The sequence below is a fragment of the Caloenas nicobarica genome, chromosome Z (assembly GCF_036013445.1).
Source record: "Caloenas nicobarica isolate bCalNic1 chromosome Z, bCalNic1.hap1, whole genome shotgun sequence".
Lineage (NCBI taxonomy): Eukaryota > Metazoa > Chordata > Aves > Columbiformes > Columbidae > Caloenas > Caloenas nicobarica.
Genome location: NC_088284.1, coordinates 49305090 through 49323696, shown reverse-complemented (window position 1 = coordinate 49323696; position 18607 = coordinate 49305090). Strand labels below are relative to the sequence as shown.

The window sequence follows — 18607 nt, the reverse complement described above, 5'->3', positions numbered from 1 at the left end:
TTGGTGTGTGCAGTTAACATTAGAATTTGCACAAGGATTTGATTCCTTGTGCAGTGAAATTAGTGAAAGTTCTTTCATCAACTCCATGAATAATGAGCAAGCCCATCTATGTTAAGTTCTTAGAGTCCATTGATTAGAGGAGCCACCTGAGGTGTGATGCATTACACTAACTCATTCAGCTGTAGTTGATCTCACCTGAAACAGGGAGTTTAATGTAGTTGTTTCACCACTCCCTGGAGAGCCTAATCATCTAGGTAATTTTCTTCATGCAGTCCTAAATTATAGAAAAAAATATGTTTGTTCAAATAGGCAATTAAATTTATGTCAGTATTGTTGGGTCCTTGTGGGTCTGTGCACAACCGTTCTCATATCACCACTTTCTGAAACTCAGGTGCCCTTTTAAATCGTTGGAAATTATGCAATGAAAATTGGTGCAATTTTTTTTTAAATGTTGTCCCGAGGTTTGGATCTATGCTATTTACAAGGATGACCGTGAAGTTTCAGCACACGAGGCTACATGTGTTACATCTGGGATACAGGCAGTTATAGTGATGGAGCAAGCACATTCAGTGTGGGAATACTACGTACGGTTTAGATTATCCATAGAAAATTTTGCAGTTTAAGTGTGAATGAAAGTAAATTCAAGTAATCTTAGTTAGGTATTTAGCTTACCAAAGAAGCAGTAACAAAAAAGTGTATCTGACTAAGCTGACTGATATTTAGAAATGCGCAATGATATTAAATGGCCCAACCTCTTCTCTTTTCATCAGCGCATTGCAGTAATACCGCCCTAGTTTTTCATGATATTTTACAGGTAAAAGATTCAGTCATACCAACAGAGTATGATTTACCTTGCCTAACATTAATTAACTCAAATGAAGAGACAGTCATTCAGAAAATCACAAAGGCTCACTTTTAATTTTGAAGCAAGAGAGATACATACCTATCCATATGTCACTTCAGCCTAAAAGTGGTGAAATGACTTTCCACCAATATGTGCCTGTGTCTTTGCACTCAGAAGGGGCCTGTGTGATTAGTCAAGACTATATGCTTTGCTTTTAGGTGGCCATAGTTACGTGAGATTAATTCTACCCTTGAACATGAACTTCTTTAGCAAGTAGCTACTTAAATACACTTGGTCACTTGTGCATTCTACGTACAACCATTCATGTTTTCATGAATGATTTGTGGTGGTTACATATAAGACTCATCATGATGGATAGAAGGAAAAGCACCAAAGATGTGAGATGTGTTGAGTGCATATTGTTTAAAGCTACAGCATGTTTGATATTCTGAACTTCTTAAGAGTGAAATCTGAATTTTATGTTTTCTTTACGAGTTTTATAAAACAAGCCTGCTAAGTTACTTTCCTGCAGTATTAACATAAAAATAGAAAGTGGAAAAAATTAAATTAATACTACTATTTCTAGAGCTCAAAGACTCCAGTTAATATTGCCAGGTTCTCATACATTAATATCGTCGTGCAAAAGCAGTAACTCACTAAAGACTATTCACGTAGACTTTTTTAATATGCAGAGTCTGAAATACAATTAATTCAGATTGCAGAAAGAAAAAATCATCCTCAAAAGAACAAATGCAATCACAAAGTCTTATGTAGAGGATATACAATCTATCTTCACATTATTTACACCATCATAATTAAGATTATTGAGTTTCTGACATTTCTGAAGTACTGCATCTATTTCATTTTATAAAATGGATTGCCAAAATATGTGAATTGTTATTGTGAATGTCTGAATTTGGACTCAATTGCGATCAATTGGAGAAATGTCCTGGAAAAAACAGGATGAAGCTCAGTAGAAACTAGTGCAAGATATTGTACTTCTAATAGTCAGTTATAGAACACAGGATGGGGAGCAGCAACAGTTTTTCAGAGGATGTGATGCCTGTAATGGATCAGAACAGGAACAAGGACCAACAATCATGCTGGTAGAAGGGAAACATCAAGAGTGTTTCCATCTTGTTCAACACTGGTAAGGTCGCAGCTGGAATACTTTCACCAGTTTTTGGCACTGCACCAAAGAATGTTGTCCAACAGGAGATAAACCAGAGCAAGGCAAAAGGAATGATCATGACTTATGAGAAAAGGTTGATTAGAATAAAGAAGCAAAAGAGAGAGAACAGAGGGACAGAACATAATTAACAGCTGAAGGAAGGAGGGGAATGGCCTGTTCAGAAGGACAGTCTAATGCTGGTGTTCTCACCCAGACCAATTTTTCAATAATTTTTTGGTTTTATAAATATTAATGCCTGAAATACACTGGTAAAATTCCAAAACCTTTGTGGAGAACATGCCCAATATGAAATTGCTTTGAAGCTGAGAGAGGATATGAACACCGTAGAAAGATCTGCTGGATGATGTGCAAGGCAGACTGTCTAACTAATGTAACTGCAAACTGCTGGCGTGTAAAGGCTTGGAGTAAAATTTACAACGTCAGGGAAGTGATTTATATAGTATTTGCTAAGGCTCCAAGAAGAAACTTAGAGTAACAATATGTTGCTGGTTTTTGGCCCCTTTTCTGTTAATTTGGACATCTCCTTTGTAGTGACACTAATATGCTTCCTCTGCCAAAGAAAGGACTTTCTGCTGAAAGTCTGCATTGGAGATAATTTATCCGTGTAGAATATGGACTGTTACTCCTTTACATTTCTCTCAGCACGTGTATGGACCAGGACTTTTCTTGCCTTGCACCAGAGGCTCCATAACTAGATTTAAGGTAATTTGGATCACTTTTGACTTCATGAATTACTTTTTTCTCCCTGCACATCATCCCAGTATGTATTTAAACCTGCAGAGGAGCTTTTGATATGAGCCTAAAATCAGTTGTTGACATTACGGTGAAGCTGCCAAATCTGACAGCTTCCCAAATTCTCCACTTAACCTTTTTCAGTATTTTATTTATTCAGCCAAAGTTTATCAGATGATAATAATAGATCTAAACCTTAGGAGTACAGACTAATTTTAGACTAATACTGTTGCTGTCCCTGATTAAGTGTTCCTCTTGCCATATATTTGTGTGTCTAATACAAACATTCGAGTTAAGCAGTATTATCATCAAGGCAGTACAAGTGGCTGCTTGGTCAAGTGCTGGGAGCTACTCTTGTCAGCAAGTATAATGAACCATGCTCACCATGTGCAAAAGAGCACTTAACCTCTTGGAGAATTTATCTGTTGCAAAACTATGGCTGGGAATTTCTTCAGGTTTCATTTATTCCAAGTATGGGAAGAGAGTTTTGTGAGGTAAAAGAAAACAGCAGATTCAGTAAGCTTTTTCAATGTGCAGTAGCTGAATTTTTGCGTATCAGAGTTATGAAAACTGCCGGGCATCAAAAAAGTTTATTTTTCCAGCAGGATTAGGGACTGCATGGCTATCCTTGGTGTTTCAAGATACCTTTTTTATGTGAAATCAAACATTTTTTTTAATAAGAAAGCTAGGAAAAATACCAACCCTATCCATTAGAAAAGCTATCTTTTCAGGCCAAAAAAAAAAAAAAAGAGTCCAGTTGGGTTATTTAAAAGTACAGAACATCAAACTGCGAGTCAGTTCCAAAGCTGTTTAAAATGGCCGAAAATATGGCTCAGATTATTATTTCAACCTCAGCATCAGCCTAAATCCTTGGTCAATAAGTATTACATCATAGTTTTAATTAGGCAGGTATGATTTCTCAGTGACACCTAAAAATGCTAATTAGTCACATTTAATTAATGTATTATTGTAAAACATAATTGCCTTTCTTTTAAAAGTATCTTTATGCAGAGCAAAAGTGCACATGTAAAATCTAAAGCCTGTTCGTTTTTGTTTGGAATTAATATCAGTTTGTGTGCTTTTTGCTTCAATAACCACAGTATTTGTTGTAAGACCAAGGTGTGCTTCAAATCTTGCTTGATACATTAGTCATACTTCGAGATACTAAAGTTATTAACTGATTTACATTGCTAAATATGTTGGGAGGCAGCTAAAGTTCAATAACAGAGGGAGGAGAAACATACTGTGTAAAAGATCTGGGGCAAGGACAATATTATTGAATTTTAAAACTGCCTTAAGGTGTAGTAGCTACAGATTCAAGATAGCTTGAGAGTAATATAGCTGAAAGAAAATTTAGTACTAAGATTTCCTATACTACATTTGTTTGGTGCATCATATATATATTTGCAGGCACACACAAGATAAAGGTTGGGAGTGTTTTATTCGTGTATACTGTGCCTGTTTTGTGAAATATCTTTAGCTATTTTCCTGGCGCATTTACTGTTCCTCTTTGACATTGTGGTTTCTAGAGTTGGGCAGGAGGTGGAATTATCTCAAGACTCAAATCGTACACCTTTCCAAAGGCTGGCAGCAAAAAGGTGCTTCAAATAGTTTTCTTAGGTTTTTGACTGAGTTAAAGACTTACACCTGACTAATTTCCCCCACCCCCTTTTGGCTTGCAGTTACTAAATGTGTGTCTTGGCTACTAACAATCAGATTGTGAAGACTTTTTAAGCTTTCTGCTTCTTTCCTGATAATAAAAGCCATAATCATGGCTTTAATTTTATAACTAAAGCAACGGTTTTAAACAAGTTTTAAAAGTTGAGAGACTATTTTAAAGTATTTTCTCACATCTCAAAATCTTAGTGCGAATCTCAACATATCTGCAAATAAAGTGTGATAAAATGTTTTTCAAAAAACAGTCACCTAGAGCAGAGCTAAATTATATTTCTACTCTGAAGTATCGTTCCTAATCAGAAAATTGGCTTACTTAGTGCTATTGCTGAGCACATTTAGGGAACAATCTGTTAATAACAACCACAAATATATTCTTAAAGAATCTGCGTGCACAAATCTTGTTATGCGTTGACGTTAATTACATTTAGGCTAGTGTAAGATGTCACAAGAGCAAGCAGAATGGGAAAGGTGATAAGATGTCAGGGAGTCAGCCCTGTACTAATGAAAAAGCTGCCGCATAGCCAGAAAATTATGCTGTCCAGTAACTGATGTAGTTATGAAGTACGTAGTTATTAGCTTTGTTTGCATGCTGAGAATAACCTGTTTGTCCCTGTTCCACCCATGAGTCTCTCTTTTTGTTTATTTATTTATTTATTTTCAGTTGCTCTTCAACAAAAATGAGCAGGTATAAAAAGCCCTAGAGGTACACTGCTGTTCAGAGTGAAAAACTATGTTTGACATATACTGTAGTTGATAATCCTGGCAAATAACAATTATTCTTTTTATATAACTTCATTTCACTTCCATACTGAAGTACCAATAGCTGTTGTCATCTCTATACCCTTATAGGACCCATGTCTCATTTTTAATGTGCTGTCATCTTTTACAAATGCATGTACAGTGTCAGGACATGCCCTAAAACCATCTGCAACAAATTGCCATACTATCACACATTAGACAAGATAAGTATTTTTGTTTTGTTCAGAAAAGTGAGTGTGGGGTCTGAATTCTCTAGGCAAGGCTTTGGTCACTCTGCTGTTCTGTTCACCCGGTAAAACCTGTGCTTCTCCCTGGTTGCTTTCTGCAGTCAAATACCTATTTCCTGTCTTCTGGGGAAGAGTACAGACTGAAGCATATTGGCAAAGAAAGACCAGTCATTTAAGAAAATAATTTCAGAAATCTTATTTTATCACCGTTTTTGTGTACTTAACCCTGAATACTCAAATGCACAAATTTCATTATGCTGCCAAATTTTAGACTCTAAACACAAGTCCTGCTCTGAACAGTTCAAAGATTTACCATCCATTAACCCCGACATGCAGAGTTTACTTCAGGCCTGGTTACTTAAGCAGTTACTTTTTTTATGTCAAAAACTGAATTTCAGACAGTAAAATGAAAATAATTGTGCTGTTATGTTTATTCAGTCTTGCAAATTATGATTTTTTTAAAATTTCACAAACTGGTTATTTGATATAATTTTAGCACTCTGATTAAAATTTGTCAAGCTCCTTTACAGAGTAATGTAAAATTGGCAATTTAAACAATTTAAATGAACTCCTGCCACCTAGTGGCAATTAGGATGTGCTAGCCAAAGCTCATTAAGGATTTGGCTAGTATGGTATTTGTCATGCAGTATTTTGCTATTCAGTTTGGTTTAGCAAAATAAGACAACTTCATAGTCCTACATATATGTTTGCATTTTTGCAAATCAGAATTGTTGACCTGAAAAGAAACTGTACTTGCTGTACTGATTGCCTTTGTAAGTCTGTTCTTCACTATAAAATCACAATCTTTACTATAAAAATCAAACTCAGAGTAATTAGACCTGTTCATATTTTGAAGCAAACAGTAAATGGGCCTTGTTCTCATTACATCAAATATGTGCTGTTGAACTTCCTAAGGGGTTGTCGTGCTAAGGCCTTATCCGTGCATAAAAAGTAGTATTCCTTTACGAGAAAGATATCTTTGAGAGAATGCAGACTCCCTGCCTCCTGCTTTCCTCTCATTTTGGCTGTGGCTGTATTACTATAAAAGTGCTACACTAGTGTAACCAATGCTTAGTAAGAAGAAGAACAGCACATTTAGATTTGCTTAACTATGGGTACCTGAGAAATGTAACCAATGAAAATTAAACCCTAGCAGAAGAAAAAAGATATGTTGATGTGAAAACAGTACAGACTCACAGCAGCTTTCCAGTATGACAGCATAAAATGACAGCCAGCCCCATAGTTTACAGGCGTACATATCCAGTGGAACTATAATCACTTATTAGTAGCAATACTGAATGGTTCATAGTAAGTAGCAATAAGGTAAAAAAAAAACCTAAGAGGTCTTGATGTATTCTGAAGCAATACAGGATATATGAAATGCACAAACTAAAATCACTGTGGTCTCAGTAAATATAATTCCATCTGATTTGGTTTTGCTTTGCAAAAGATTATTAATATTTTTGATAGAACATAAACATTTCCCTATATATCCTGACGTAGTGTAGGGAAAGACTGCCCTAAGTGTTCACGGTGAAACTGCCAGCCCATCACTTGAGATGTTTAGGATTGAGTTCCAGTCTTAGTGGGGTTTTTTGGGTTAGTGAATGGCCCGTGTGTGAAGCAGAGTGAAGTAGGTCTTGGAAATACAGTTCTTAACTTTCAGACCTGAGAAGGTATGCCGGGCTAGAAAAACACAACTTGAGCTGAGGATCTTGTCTTAGACCATTCATTTGCCTTCCTGTTTTTGAGACTGGTGGGTCAGTTTGGTCCCTGACCTATCTCAGAACTGTCTCAGGGCTCCTATGGCTTGCCCTCACAGCAAATGGCCTTTCAAAACTGTTCCACAGGAGTGAGCAAATCAAGCCAGAAGCTTCACCCTTACCATCCCTGATGCCACCATGCTCATCCCACTAGGCCAGAATCTTGCCAAATGTTGGCCTCCTACCCAGGGTTTGCTATGAAATCTACACAGTGAAACCTTTTTTGCTTCATCCAGCTGGGCAGGTCACTTCATTACAATTTAAAGGTCTGTACCAGCCAGGTCAGTCGTTTTCCCTACAAAATACAATTTCCAAATGATAAAACTTCTGTTGCACCCAGTAATTCACTCCTGGACATTTCTCAAGCTCTGTTTCTCTTTACTTGAAAACCGTAACTGTTTCAGGCAGGAACTTATGCCACTGGAAGCTGCACTTGTTAAAAAGAAGAATTATATACTTAAATATTTGCAAAATAGCCCTATCCAGTGTTTTGCAAGTACAATATACCTTTGTTTGCGGTTTGAGCTGAGCAAACTCATGTTAATGTTTGAATTTCTGGTTTTAAAACACTCTCCTAGGCGTGTGACGTCACTCATGAGTAGAGTAAAATTTCTACATTGGGAAAAAAAGAGAGACTAAACTGTAGAAATAAGTTCTGTAAGTCCCTGTTCCTGACAGTTCACAGACAGAAGAGAACAGATTATGAGTTTCTCTCATCTGTACTTTATTGTGCCGGTCTCGTCCTTTAGCCACGGAGCTCCAGAAGACACCGTGTTTCTGCTGGGCTTGTTTGAGCACTCCACAGTACTTCTCTGACAAAGAGTAAAGGCAGAGGGATTGTATTTGAACAAGGTGTTCAAGTACAGTAAGAATTAGGTCATTTTCTCCCTCCTCAGAGCAGACAGACTGGCCTAGTATCTGGTCCATTATGTTTGTCCGTAACATTAAACAAACCTATTAAAAGAATTATGTTTTACCCTAGTTTCTTCCAAGTAGAGTCAGTCTATAACATCCACTAGAGAAACAGGGAAGCACTTTTTGTTTTCATTTGTGCTAGGAATTTCTCTATGGCCTAGATATGGAGAGAGATAACATAGAGAAGGAGGAAGCAGAGATTAAAGAGAAATCCTTATGACTATTTGTGTTACAAGGCAGATTTGAAAAGTGCATGTAAATTTAATAGCTGCAGAATAAGATTTGTGCATGACCCATTCCACTTAATTCTCTCAGATCAGATGCTCTGAAATATTTGCAATAACTTTTTATGCTTTAGCAGTGTATGTTTCATTTGGCCTGCATGTTTACTCAAGCAATAACCTCCAGAATGAAATAAACTTTGTTGGATCCCTTTCTTACTGTCTGATTCTTACATGTGTGTCTCTTGCAATCATTATGCCATAACCCTCTAGGGGGAAAAAAGAAGTTTTTTTACCTTACCTATTCATTGCTAAATGTAAAAACTCTATTTGTGTGCTACAGCTTCAGTCAACTATTGGCCACTCACCTGATGAAGCACCTTTTAATCCTTATGTGCTGCAAAGGAATAGAGGTCTTACAGGAGCAGAAAGAGGTAGGCAGAGTAATTTATAAAATTTCCTTCTTTATGCCAGAGATGTCTCCTCAATCCATTTTCCATTTTTCTTTCATATATTTCACTACCAGGTTGTGTATTGGTACAGCCACTATCATAGCTCAACCCTGGTAGCTGAAACTGCCAGATGTCACCATCTATAATAAAAGACATTTAGCAGAAATCCCTTCTTCCATGTTGAAGTGAAAGATTATTACTTCCTTGACTCTAAAGTCTGTCCTTGCACTTCATAAAAGGGATTGTGCCAAGGTGGTGCTCAGGCTTTCTGTAAAATGCAATTAAAGATGGGTGCCTGAGAATGACCTACATATAGGGCAGCATTCTGAGTGAAGAATTGTCTAAGGTAACTAATGGGAAGCATTAAGGAGAAGGGACAGCCTTTAAGCCTCCTTCTGCCAAGCAACCTCCTGGTTTCACATTACGCAGATGCTCAATAGTTAGAACATGTCACTGGGGTAAGGTCACTCTCTTTTGGGGTGTTCTAAAGTGCTGGTAGGTGGACTGCATGTGGTTTCTATATAATGCCCTCGTAAGTCAAGCACACTGATTATCCTAAACATAGAAAGGGTGAGTATAGGAGCTGTGGCAGCAAAAATGTCTCACGTAATGTCTAATTTCTTCATTGATTGAACTGCAGGTGATCAGAGAGAAGCCTTACCCATGGATACTGAAGTCTATGAAAGTCCATATGCTGATCCAGATGAAATGAAACCAAAAAATGTTACTCTTGACAGGAAATTGTTAACCTTGGAGGAAGGAGAACTTGGATCTGGCAACTTTGGTACTGTAAAGAAAGGGTTCTATAAAATGAAAAAGTAAGTGTTCCCTTCTATTTTCATGAAGTCTAATATGTAAAAGCTGTAAAAAGCTCTAGGGTTTGGTTTTTTTTTTTTTTTTGGAGCAACAGTGATCTTTGCATGTCCTTTGGAGTGACAGACTGTCACTCCTAAGTAATTTGGCGTTAACATCCACTGGTTTCCCTCTTTGTGCATGCACTCATACACTGATTTTCTATACATTTATTTTATTTTCCTCTGTTTGCAGAGACCTCTTTGCCTGCAGCATTGTCACATCCCAGCTATTATTTTTGTCTATAAAGTGGGGAAATTCCCGTATGGTTATTTTCTCTCCTGTCAGGGATAGCAGAGTGGGAAGTCCACTTCCTTCCTTCATGGTTTATATGGGCAGCCATGCTACTCAATCTTTCCTATCTGCACAGCCTCTCTTTTGAGAAATACTATATAGTGTCATAGACAGCTTGCCTGTAGCAAATAGCTTTTCACATGAAGTATGATAAATACCTGTTTCATAAAGCTGGAATGTTGATTTTCAAGAAGACAGAACACGTTGTGACCTCTTTTATCACGTAATTGCATTAGGAACAGACCTAGTTTATACTGGCAGAAGTGAGACCACCTGACTGTTCATGCATTTTCATAGTAAAATTTTATCAGTATGTAGTTTAAGTGCATAGGCTGATGATGAATACACTTTCACCATGTGAAGCTGGAGGCATTTTTTTAACTAAGGTTTTCAGAACCAGGAAGGATTTTTCTTTTTGCGTTACAGTCTGAGGGTATTTGAAGGGCTCTAGTCCCAACTTGTGTATTTGCTAATCTTGTTTCACACTTGAGCTCTGTCAATCTCATCAGTAACTCTTCCACTTAGTTGTATGAGCTGAAGGTTGCAGGAGTAGGCTTAGTTTCGCAGGATTTCAGAGCACTGCCTTGGGGCCTTGCAATGCTGCATGTTCTAGTCTCACCACAAAAACACATTAGTGCTCAGAAAGGCCTGTATGGCTTTTCTTGCCAAAGAGGCTTTATGGCATTCTTGCCAGAATGGTCAAGAAAATTTTGTCCAGTACAGTTGTTTTCAGGCTTGTTAAAGCATTTTCTTTACTATTTATAATTTTCTGAGGTTCTTTCCATTCTCTTTGTTTCACTTCACCATCTTCTGACCATTTGCTAGAGAGATGTTCCTGTTACAGTCAAGTTCTTTCCCCTCTGAATGTTAATTCTGTCTTTTGTCACGGTTTGTACTATGGGCAGAGAAACACCAGATGAAGATTATGTGCATTTGCATGCAGATTTTTCAACAACTAATCCCAGAACTGGATTCTTTTTCACAGGGGTGCCAAGCCAGTGGCTGTAAAAATTCTTAAGAATGAGAGTAATGATCCAGCCGTAAAGGATGAATTACTGAGAGAAGCAAATGTAATGCAGCAACTGGATAATCCATATATTGTCCGAATGATAGGCATATGTGAAGCTGAGGCCTGGATGTTAGTAATGGAAATGGCTGAACTTGGGCCATTGAATAAATTTTTGCAAAAAAATAGGTATGTAAGCTTTGATTCCATTTCATAGGATTTATCAAAAGGGGAAAAAAATTACAGGTCCTTTTTTTTTCCTCCTTTAAGGGCAATTTTAAAGTGGCATGTTGTTAATGTTATAATTAATGATTGTAGTTACTCTTCACTGAGACATGATTATCTTGTACATGTCTCCTGTCAAATATTTCTGGTAAAATCAATAAATGAAAGAATTTTCCAGTGTCCTTCAATTGCTCATTTATTGATATGATCACACATCGTCTTGCTCAGGACATTCTTATGCTGCCTGTTCTAATGAAAGCTTAGCTAAACATAAGTGGATCAGGTTCCTAGCATGATGTGGTGAAGTTCACAGCAAAGATTTATATTTGAACTCCATCAAAAGTCATGAAAATGAACTCCTGACCTCTTAAAAATTCAATTATGATTTTCAGACATGTCACAGAGAAGAATATAACAGAGCTGGTACATCAAGTTTCCATGGGGATGCAATACCTGGAGGAGAATAACTTTGTTCATAGGGATCTGGCTGCAAGGAATGTGCTATTAGTCACCCAGCATTATGCCAAAATTAGTGACTTCGGACTTTCTAAAGCTCTTAGTGCTGATGAAAGTTATTATAAGGTAAGGTTTGCACAAGACACGACAGCTGTATAGTAACATAGCTTAATAAGGTTATTTTCAGTTGAAGTGCATTTATTTTTAAAAGTTGAAAATTAGAAGTAATACGTAACATCCATTATCTCATAGCCTGATTTTCAAAATGTGTGATCAACATTAAGAGAGGTGTAGGGAGGAAAAAGCTTATCCCTTCTTTAATTTGCTTGCCCTTTCATTTACTTTTGGTAAACTCGTCAGTAAAAGGCTGGAATTTATTGTGGAAATGAGATACCTACCTATATAAAAGGGGGAAAGTGTCTTTGTTGCAGGTATGAACTTTTAGGCACTTAGAGTTTTCACTATTTCCAAGGAAAATTTAGGCTAGCACACTGTATTATTGACTAAGAGAACTGGATTTGGAGAGTTTTTGGAAAGAATACCATTGGAAATAATTATTCGAACCAAGCAGAATTTGTTTATCTTGGTTTTAAATTCATTGGATCTCTGTAGAGCTAAAGGGACTGAAATAACTACCGCGTTTAATAAGGTAAAAACATCCATGAGAGACAGAGGCTCTAACCATGTCTGCATCTTTTTTTCTGATATATTGCTCTTACAGTTCAAATTATTTCTTTCTTCTGCCTATTCCCTTTCATCAGCTGTTTAAAACTAATAAGCCAGACCATGAAACGCTACAGAGGAGGAGCAAGTACATGCTCCCTTCTGATGACCTTCCTATGGGAATTGTAACTGCTGCCAGAAAAGGCAGTAACATCTTGAATCACTGCCGCTAGTCTGGCCAGAGCTGCTTGTCAGAGGTTTGAGAACTGGTATCAAAGGCCTGTTCCCTTGACAACTCCACAAAATGCAGGGGGGTTCTTTCACTAGATCTAGCGCTGTGCTGGGGTAGCTTGACACTTGCATTGTTGTAACACAGTGTTACAGCATAATTTAATCAAACTGCAGTTTGCCACAAGGCGGTCGCTGTACTTTGAAATGGAGCATCAACTTCAAGTAATAATGAGACTCAGTGTAGCTGGGTATGTCTCTCTTACTCTCTGTGGAGAGCCTAGATGAAATATCTTATTTTTAAAGAGCAACTTGAAATTGGATTCCACTGAAAACATGACACCGGGTCATTTAGCTAAGCTTTGCTTTACCACAGATTTCCTTTCAGTGCATTATTTTGGAAGTGGAAGATTAGGAACAATTTTGTAATGCTTTTGAAGAAGCTGCTACCCATTCTATCTAATGCCAACTGCATCAGAAATGTTACAGTAATTAGTACTAATGTGTGCAGATCTAAGTTAACTTGGCTTATATGAATTCTGATGTTATTGACCACCTAAGACTGTTTCTAGCCTGCTTTTTTTTTCCTGTTATGACTTATTTCAGGCACAAAGTCATGGAAAATGGCCAGTGAAGTGGTATGCTCCAGAATGTATGAATTTCTACAAATTTTCTAGCAAAAGTGATGTCTGGAGCTTTGGGGTTTTAATGTGGGAAGCTTTCTCCTATGGGCAAAAACCATATAAGGTGAGTAGTTCTGTCTGGCAGGTTTTTCTGTAAAAATTCAGGGCAAATTTCAACCAATGCCTTTCCTACCTGAAAAGGGTTATTGTAGGCCAAAGCAGGCCTTAGCACCCCATCTGTTGCAACGAAGGAGTCAAAAGATAGCCCAAAAAATCAACTCCAGGCCTCTATTTGTTTTATACTAGCATGTGTGCTATAGTCTTTTGCAACTCAGATGACTGTTCTGGTTACCCTGTTCCAGGGAATGAAAGGTGGTGAAGTTGCACAGATGATTGAAAGAGGAGAACGAATGGAACGTCCTGAAGTCTGTCCAACGGAAGTCTATGATCTAATGAAATTGTGTTGGACATACAAGTGAGTGTGGTGTGATGCTCTCTCTTTTAATAGAAGTATATTTAAATCTGCTTAGTCAACAGCCAGGAAGTGGGCAGAAGGGCTGGGAAGAGTATTACAAAAGACATCATTTCAGCTGGTGTTTAGCTTACAACAAACCTCCTAACTGAGGAGTCAGTTGCACTTTCAAGTGGAAATTATTTGAGTTATTGACTTTACCACAAGAAGCTGATTTTACACAGCTGATTTTGCTGGAAGAGTTATGTACAAAAAATAAGGTACCATAAAAAACCAAGTTGTTCCACAAAAAAGTCAGTCTGATGTATTTTGAAAAGAAAATTTAAAATTAAGAAAATATTTTTGTTTCATTTTGGATTGTATTTTTTTAAATTTTCATTTTCAAGACTTTTTATTTACTGAAATTTCTAAGTCCTATTGCTAAATTATTCATTCCATTCCTCAATGATTAACTGTTTTGACCTATTTTTCTCTTCTCTCACTTCTGAATACAGTCAGATTGGATCCCACATTGACTTCCTGTTAGTGAGAGGCAAAATTTCAGATCATATGTAATACGTCAGGCACAGTTTTTCTGATCAGTAACAATTCAGAAGTTAGGATTATGAAATATAGAGAAGAAAAAGAAAACCTATGTGATATTCTTTTTTAATCAATATATTGCAAAAAATATTAAAAATGTTTTATGATTTATCATTTTAAACAATTTTGTTGAAGTTACTTTTAGCTGTAGGAAGGTCTCCATAAAGCACCCGAAGTCTGCTGTAATGTCACTTATTCTTCCAGTTTACCAACTGGATAATATGTGTGTCCAAAAAAGGTCTCTGGATTCCATTTAAGAAGATGTGGTACTTCACTTTTAGGTACCTTGATTCTTTGTTAGTTTTATTACACCTAGATTGTTACTGATGTAAATGAACCAGAAAATTAAATGGAGCTGATTTACCATTTCTCTCTTGTAGTACCTTCACCATCCACAAGGCGGCAGGCATGATAGTAAATCCACTGGATGCTCTGTAGTAACATTTGCCATTTGGTATTCATCTTGTAGCATCATTGTGGTAGCCTTAACATATTGTAAGCAGCTTTAAATGAGCTATCACTGAGGTGAAGTCCCAGGTGTTACACAAGGCACGGGCACCTTTACAGCTTTTTCCTTCATGCGGCATGGTACTTGTTGTCTTTCCACAGTGCTGATGACCGACCAGGATTTGTTGCGGTTGAGCTGAGATTACGTAACTACTATTACGACATTTCCCACTAGCAGCACAAGGAATAGCAGCTTCCTTGCCTCCAGCCAGCAACCTCTGAGAAGCAGTTCAGTTTCTGAAACCAAGCGCCTTTAATTTTTGTACTGCCACTTTCACCCTGTGAAGCTCAGAGCCAAGCCCTGTGTCTGCAGCGTTGCCTTCTCTTGTCTTCTGCACAATATCCGTCCCTGAAATAGAGTGTTGAAAATGGAGAGGCCTCCAAAATGAACAGCAAGGATGTCAGAGCAGATGCTTATACTTTTGCTACATTCAATTTCATTTTATTTACAGCTTTATTGGCATTACATTTTGCGGTCATGTAAAACTTGTTTAATTTCCTTCAGCCCTCTTCTTCTCTTGTATTTCAATGCAGATTGGGATTTAGATTCTTGTTATTAATATTCTTAGCCCTCAAATGCATTAAGAGTTGTTCCAGCCTTCCCCCTCCCCAAGGAAGAATAGCATAAACATTTTTCATTGTGAAGGAAATTCACTTTGAAAGTGACTCTGTCACTTTGACTGACAGAGTATTTGATTTTACCTCCAAGTCCCTTTAGCACTATATTGTATTCTTCTCAGTAGTAATACAGGCAGAGAGGAACTGGGAGATGTGAATTTCTAATGTCATCATCTCCTTTAAATGTGACCAACTTTTTTCTCATCTACTGTGGAAGCCCAGCTGTCCCTTAGGGAGTTATTTTCTTCCTGGTGAAACCTGGGAACTCAAGGGCTTCCTCTCATGTTGGGGCAAAACATACCAGCACCTAAGACAAATGATTGTGGGTTGGAACATAACCTCCATCACTGCATTACTGAAAAGACAGCTGTGAAGGCAAAGGTGACAGAGCAGTACCTTTCTTTTTCTGTGCTGTTTCAGCCACCTCCAGAGATTTCTTTTCCATGTATCTCTTTGGGTACACCAAAGCTCCTTTCTGTTGTGTTTTGAGCAGCAATCATTTCTATCTTTTTTCAAACCTTTATTGAAAAGCTTTTGTGAGAATTCACCACACCTGATCACCTCTAACCTAAATTTCACCCCTAGCTCAAATATTTTAAAACAGGCATATGGACATCAAGTTTACTTTTATCTGCTCCTAAATGTTAGTCTTTGTCCTGTTATGAATCCCTGTCAGCATCTCAGGAAAGGTATTTGTCTTACCACTCTTTTGTAATGCACTGTGCATCTCGATTGATGTGCAAGTCTAGCAATGGTAATAGCAAATAATGTAGTGAACTTCTGTTTCTGTTTTTACCCTTATGCTTTGTTTGTCCAATCTCATTTAAATATTATAGATATAAACATTTCTATCACTTATTCCTCACAAGCAGGTACTTCACTGGCATTTACATATATCTCAGAAGTCTACATACATTGCGTCTACTAGATTTAGAGACTTTAGAGGAATATAAAGGATAAGATTTAATGTTAGATGTATTTATTGCATATGGCTGGTTAGAACATATGTGTTCAATTGTTTTGTGAACAGAGTATTCTTAGAGATGCAGTGATTTTTTTTTCTCTAGCAAAGAAACTGTGTGGGCAATTACAGTGAAAAATTGTGGAATGGTTTTCATAAAAGAGATGACTATAAACAAATGTAGGAGTTAATGTAATTATTTTTTTCTTTTTACTAAGTTTATGGTCTATTTTTCAAAAAGTACCTGGTAATTTTTGGTAGTTTAATCTTGGGTGTCCAGTGCAAGACACTTCAGAAAGCACATGCTACTGAAAGATACTGAGTGCAATAGACCATGTTTTAAATGTAACCAAACGTGACTTATATTGAAGATGATGTATTTTTTGTTTTGTTTTTAAGAAACATTTTTTTCTACAAGAACAGCTTGTGTAGAAGTTAGCCGTAGTTATACGTAGGTGTTTTGTTGCTTTAATCCCATTGCAGATCACTTGTTAGCTCTACATGTGCAATTAGTACATTGATGGGGATATTAGTTAGAAACAAATTGCACAAACCTCTACTAGCCAGTGAGTGACAGTATTCCATTTCTCTGAGATATCTCTCCAGGTATATATATATATATCTTTAAAAGTTCTATCTTATACAACAAAACTGGAGGAATATTTCTTCCTCTCTCTTCTGAGTGAATGTCACTTTCTTGTGTTACTTGATCATTTTTACCTTCACTGTTACATAAGAAAAGTTTACAATGAGAATATAGAGTATTCTGAAATAAATGGATTAGGTTTTAAAATTGAAATTAAAGACACTTTTACAAAATATATTGTTTTAACGAGAATCTTATAATATTTAAGTTCTTTCAAAAAAATGCTGACGTTGTCCAGAGCATGTATATTTACTGAATTACTGTGATTGTGGAAGATTGAGGTTCCCCTATTAGCGCTGAAAAGGTACCTGACACAACAGATAAGCCCACTTAAGCCTGGGCTGCTTTTGGAGCTATTCAGGGCTAGCAGGAAAATCTCCCAAAATAGGCATGTTGTTATTACACCTAAGCCTTCCTGAGACAGTGCTTTTCAACAATACTGAGCTGGACGTGGAAGGTTAGAGATGCCAGGAGGCAGTGCAGCATATCAGCTGCTCAAGGATTCTGCATTACAGGTATCAGCTATGCAGGATTTAAGTCACATTACACCACATGGAGCCTCCCTTAGGGGTGCAGGCAACTATTCACAGAATCACAGAATGTTAGGGGTTGGAAGGGACCTCAAAAGATCATCTAGTCCAATCCCCCCGCTAGAGCAGGAACACCCGGATGAGGTTACACAGCAAGGCATCCAGGCAGGTTTTGAATGTCTCCAGAGAAGAAGACTCCACAACCTCCCTGGGCAGCCTGTTCCAGTGCTCCGTCACCCTCACTGTGAAGAAGTTTCTTCTCGTATTTAAATGGAACCTCCTGTGTTCCAGTTTATACCCATTGCCCCTTGTGCTATCATTGGTTGTCACTGAGAAGAGCCTGGCTCCATCCTCGTGACACTCAACCTTTACATATTTATAAACATTAATGAGGTCACCCCTTAGTCTCCTCCAAGCTAAAGAGTCCCAGCTCCCTCAGCCTTTCATCATATGGGAGATGCTCCACTCCCTTCATCATCTTTGTGGCCCTGCGCTGGACTCTCTCCAGCAGTTCCCTGTCCTTCTTGAACTGAGGGGCCCAGAACTGGACACAATATTCCAGATGAGGTCTCACCAGGGCAGAGTAGAGGGGAAGGAGAACCTCTCTCGACATACCGACCACCCCCCTTCTAATGCATTCCAGGATGCCATTGGCCTTCTTGGCCACAAGGGCACAGGGCTGGCTCACGGTCATCCTGCTGTCCACCAGGACCCCCAGGTCCCTTTCCCCTACACTGCTCTCCAACAGGTCATTCCCCAACTTATACTGGAACCTGGGGTTGTTCCTGCCCAGATGTAAGACTCTACATTTTCCCTTGTTATATTTCATTAAATTTTTCCCCGCCCAACTCTCCAGCCTGTCCAGGTCTCACTGGATGGCAGCACAGCCTTCTGGCGTGTCAGCCACTCCTCACTCCTCCCAGTTTGGTGTCATCAGCACTCAATTCCCTCATCCAAGTCACTGATGAATATATCAAATAGTACTGGTCCCAGTACTGACCCTTGAGAGACTCCACTAGATACAGGCCTCCAACTAGACTCTGCCCCATTGACCATGACTCTCTGACTTCTTTCCTTCAGCCAGTTCACAGTCCACCTCACTACCCAATCATTCAGTCCACACTTACTCAATTTAGCAGCAAGGATGCTCTGGGAGACTGTG

The 18607-nt window shown here is 38.0% G+C and overlaps 1 protein-coding gene across 2 annotated transcripts in view; it reads left to right on the top strand.

The window, feature by feature from the left end:
* SYK (spleen associated tyrosine kinase) overlaps window positions 1–14865 on the top strand; it is a 52619-nt gene extending 37754 nt beyond the window's left edge. The window contains exons 6-14 of one of the 2 annotated variants that reach the window (XM_065656687.1): window positions 2679–2738; window positions 4298–4366; window positions 8674–8764; window positions 9423–9600; window positions 10914–11123; window positions 11552–11741; window positions 13113–13253; window positions 13492–13604; window positions 14793–14865. In XM_065656687.1, the coding sequence (XP_065512759.1) occupies window positions 2679–2738; window positions 4298–4366; window positions 8674–8764; window positions 9423–9600; window positions 10914–11123; window positions 11552–11741; window positions 13113–13253; window positions 13492–13604; window positions 14793–14865 (1125 nt within the window). The remainder of the gene's footprint in view (window positions 1–2678; window positions 2739–4297; window positions 4367–8673; window positions 8765–9422; window positions 9601–10913; window positions 11124–11551; window positions 11742–13112; window positions 13254–13491; window positions 13605–14792) is intronic. The other variant, XM_065656686.1, reaches the window with a different exon arrangement.
* The last annotated feature ends 3742 nt before the right edge of the window (window positions 14866–18607 follow it).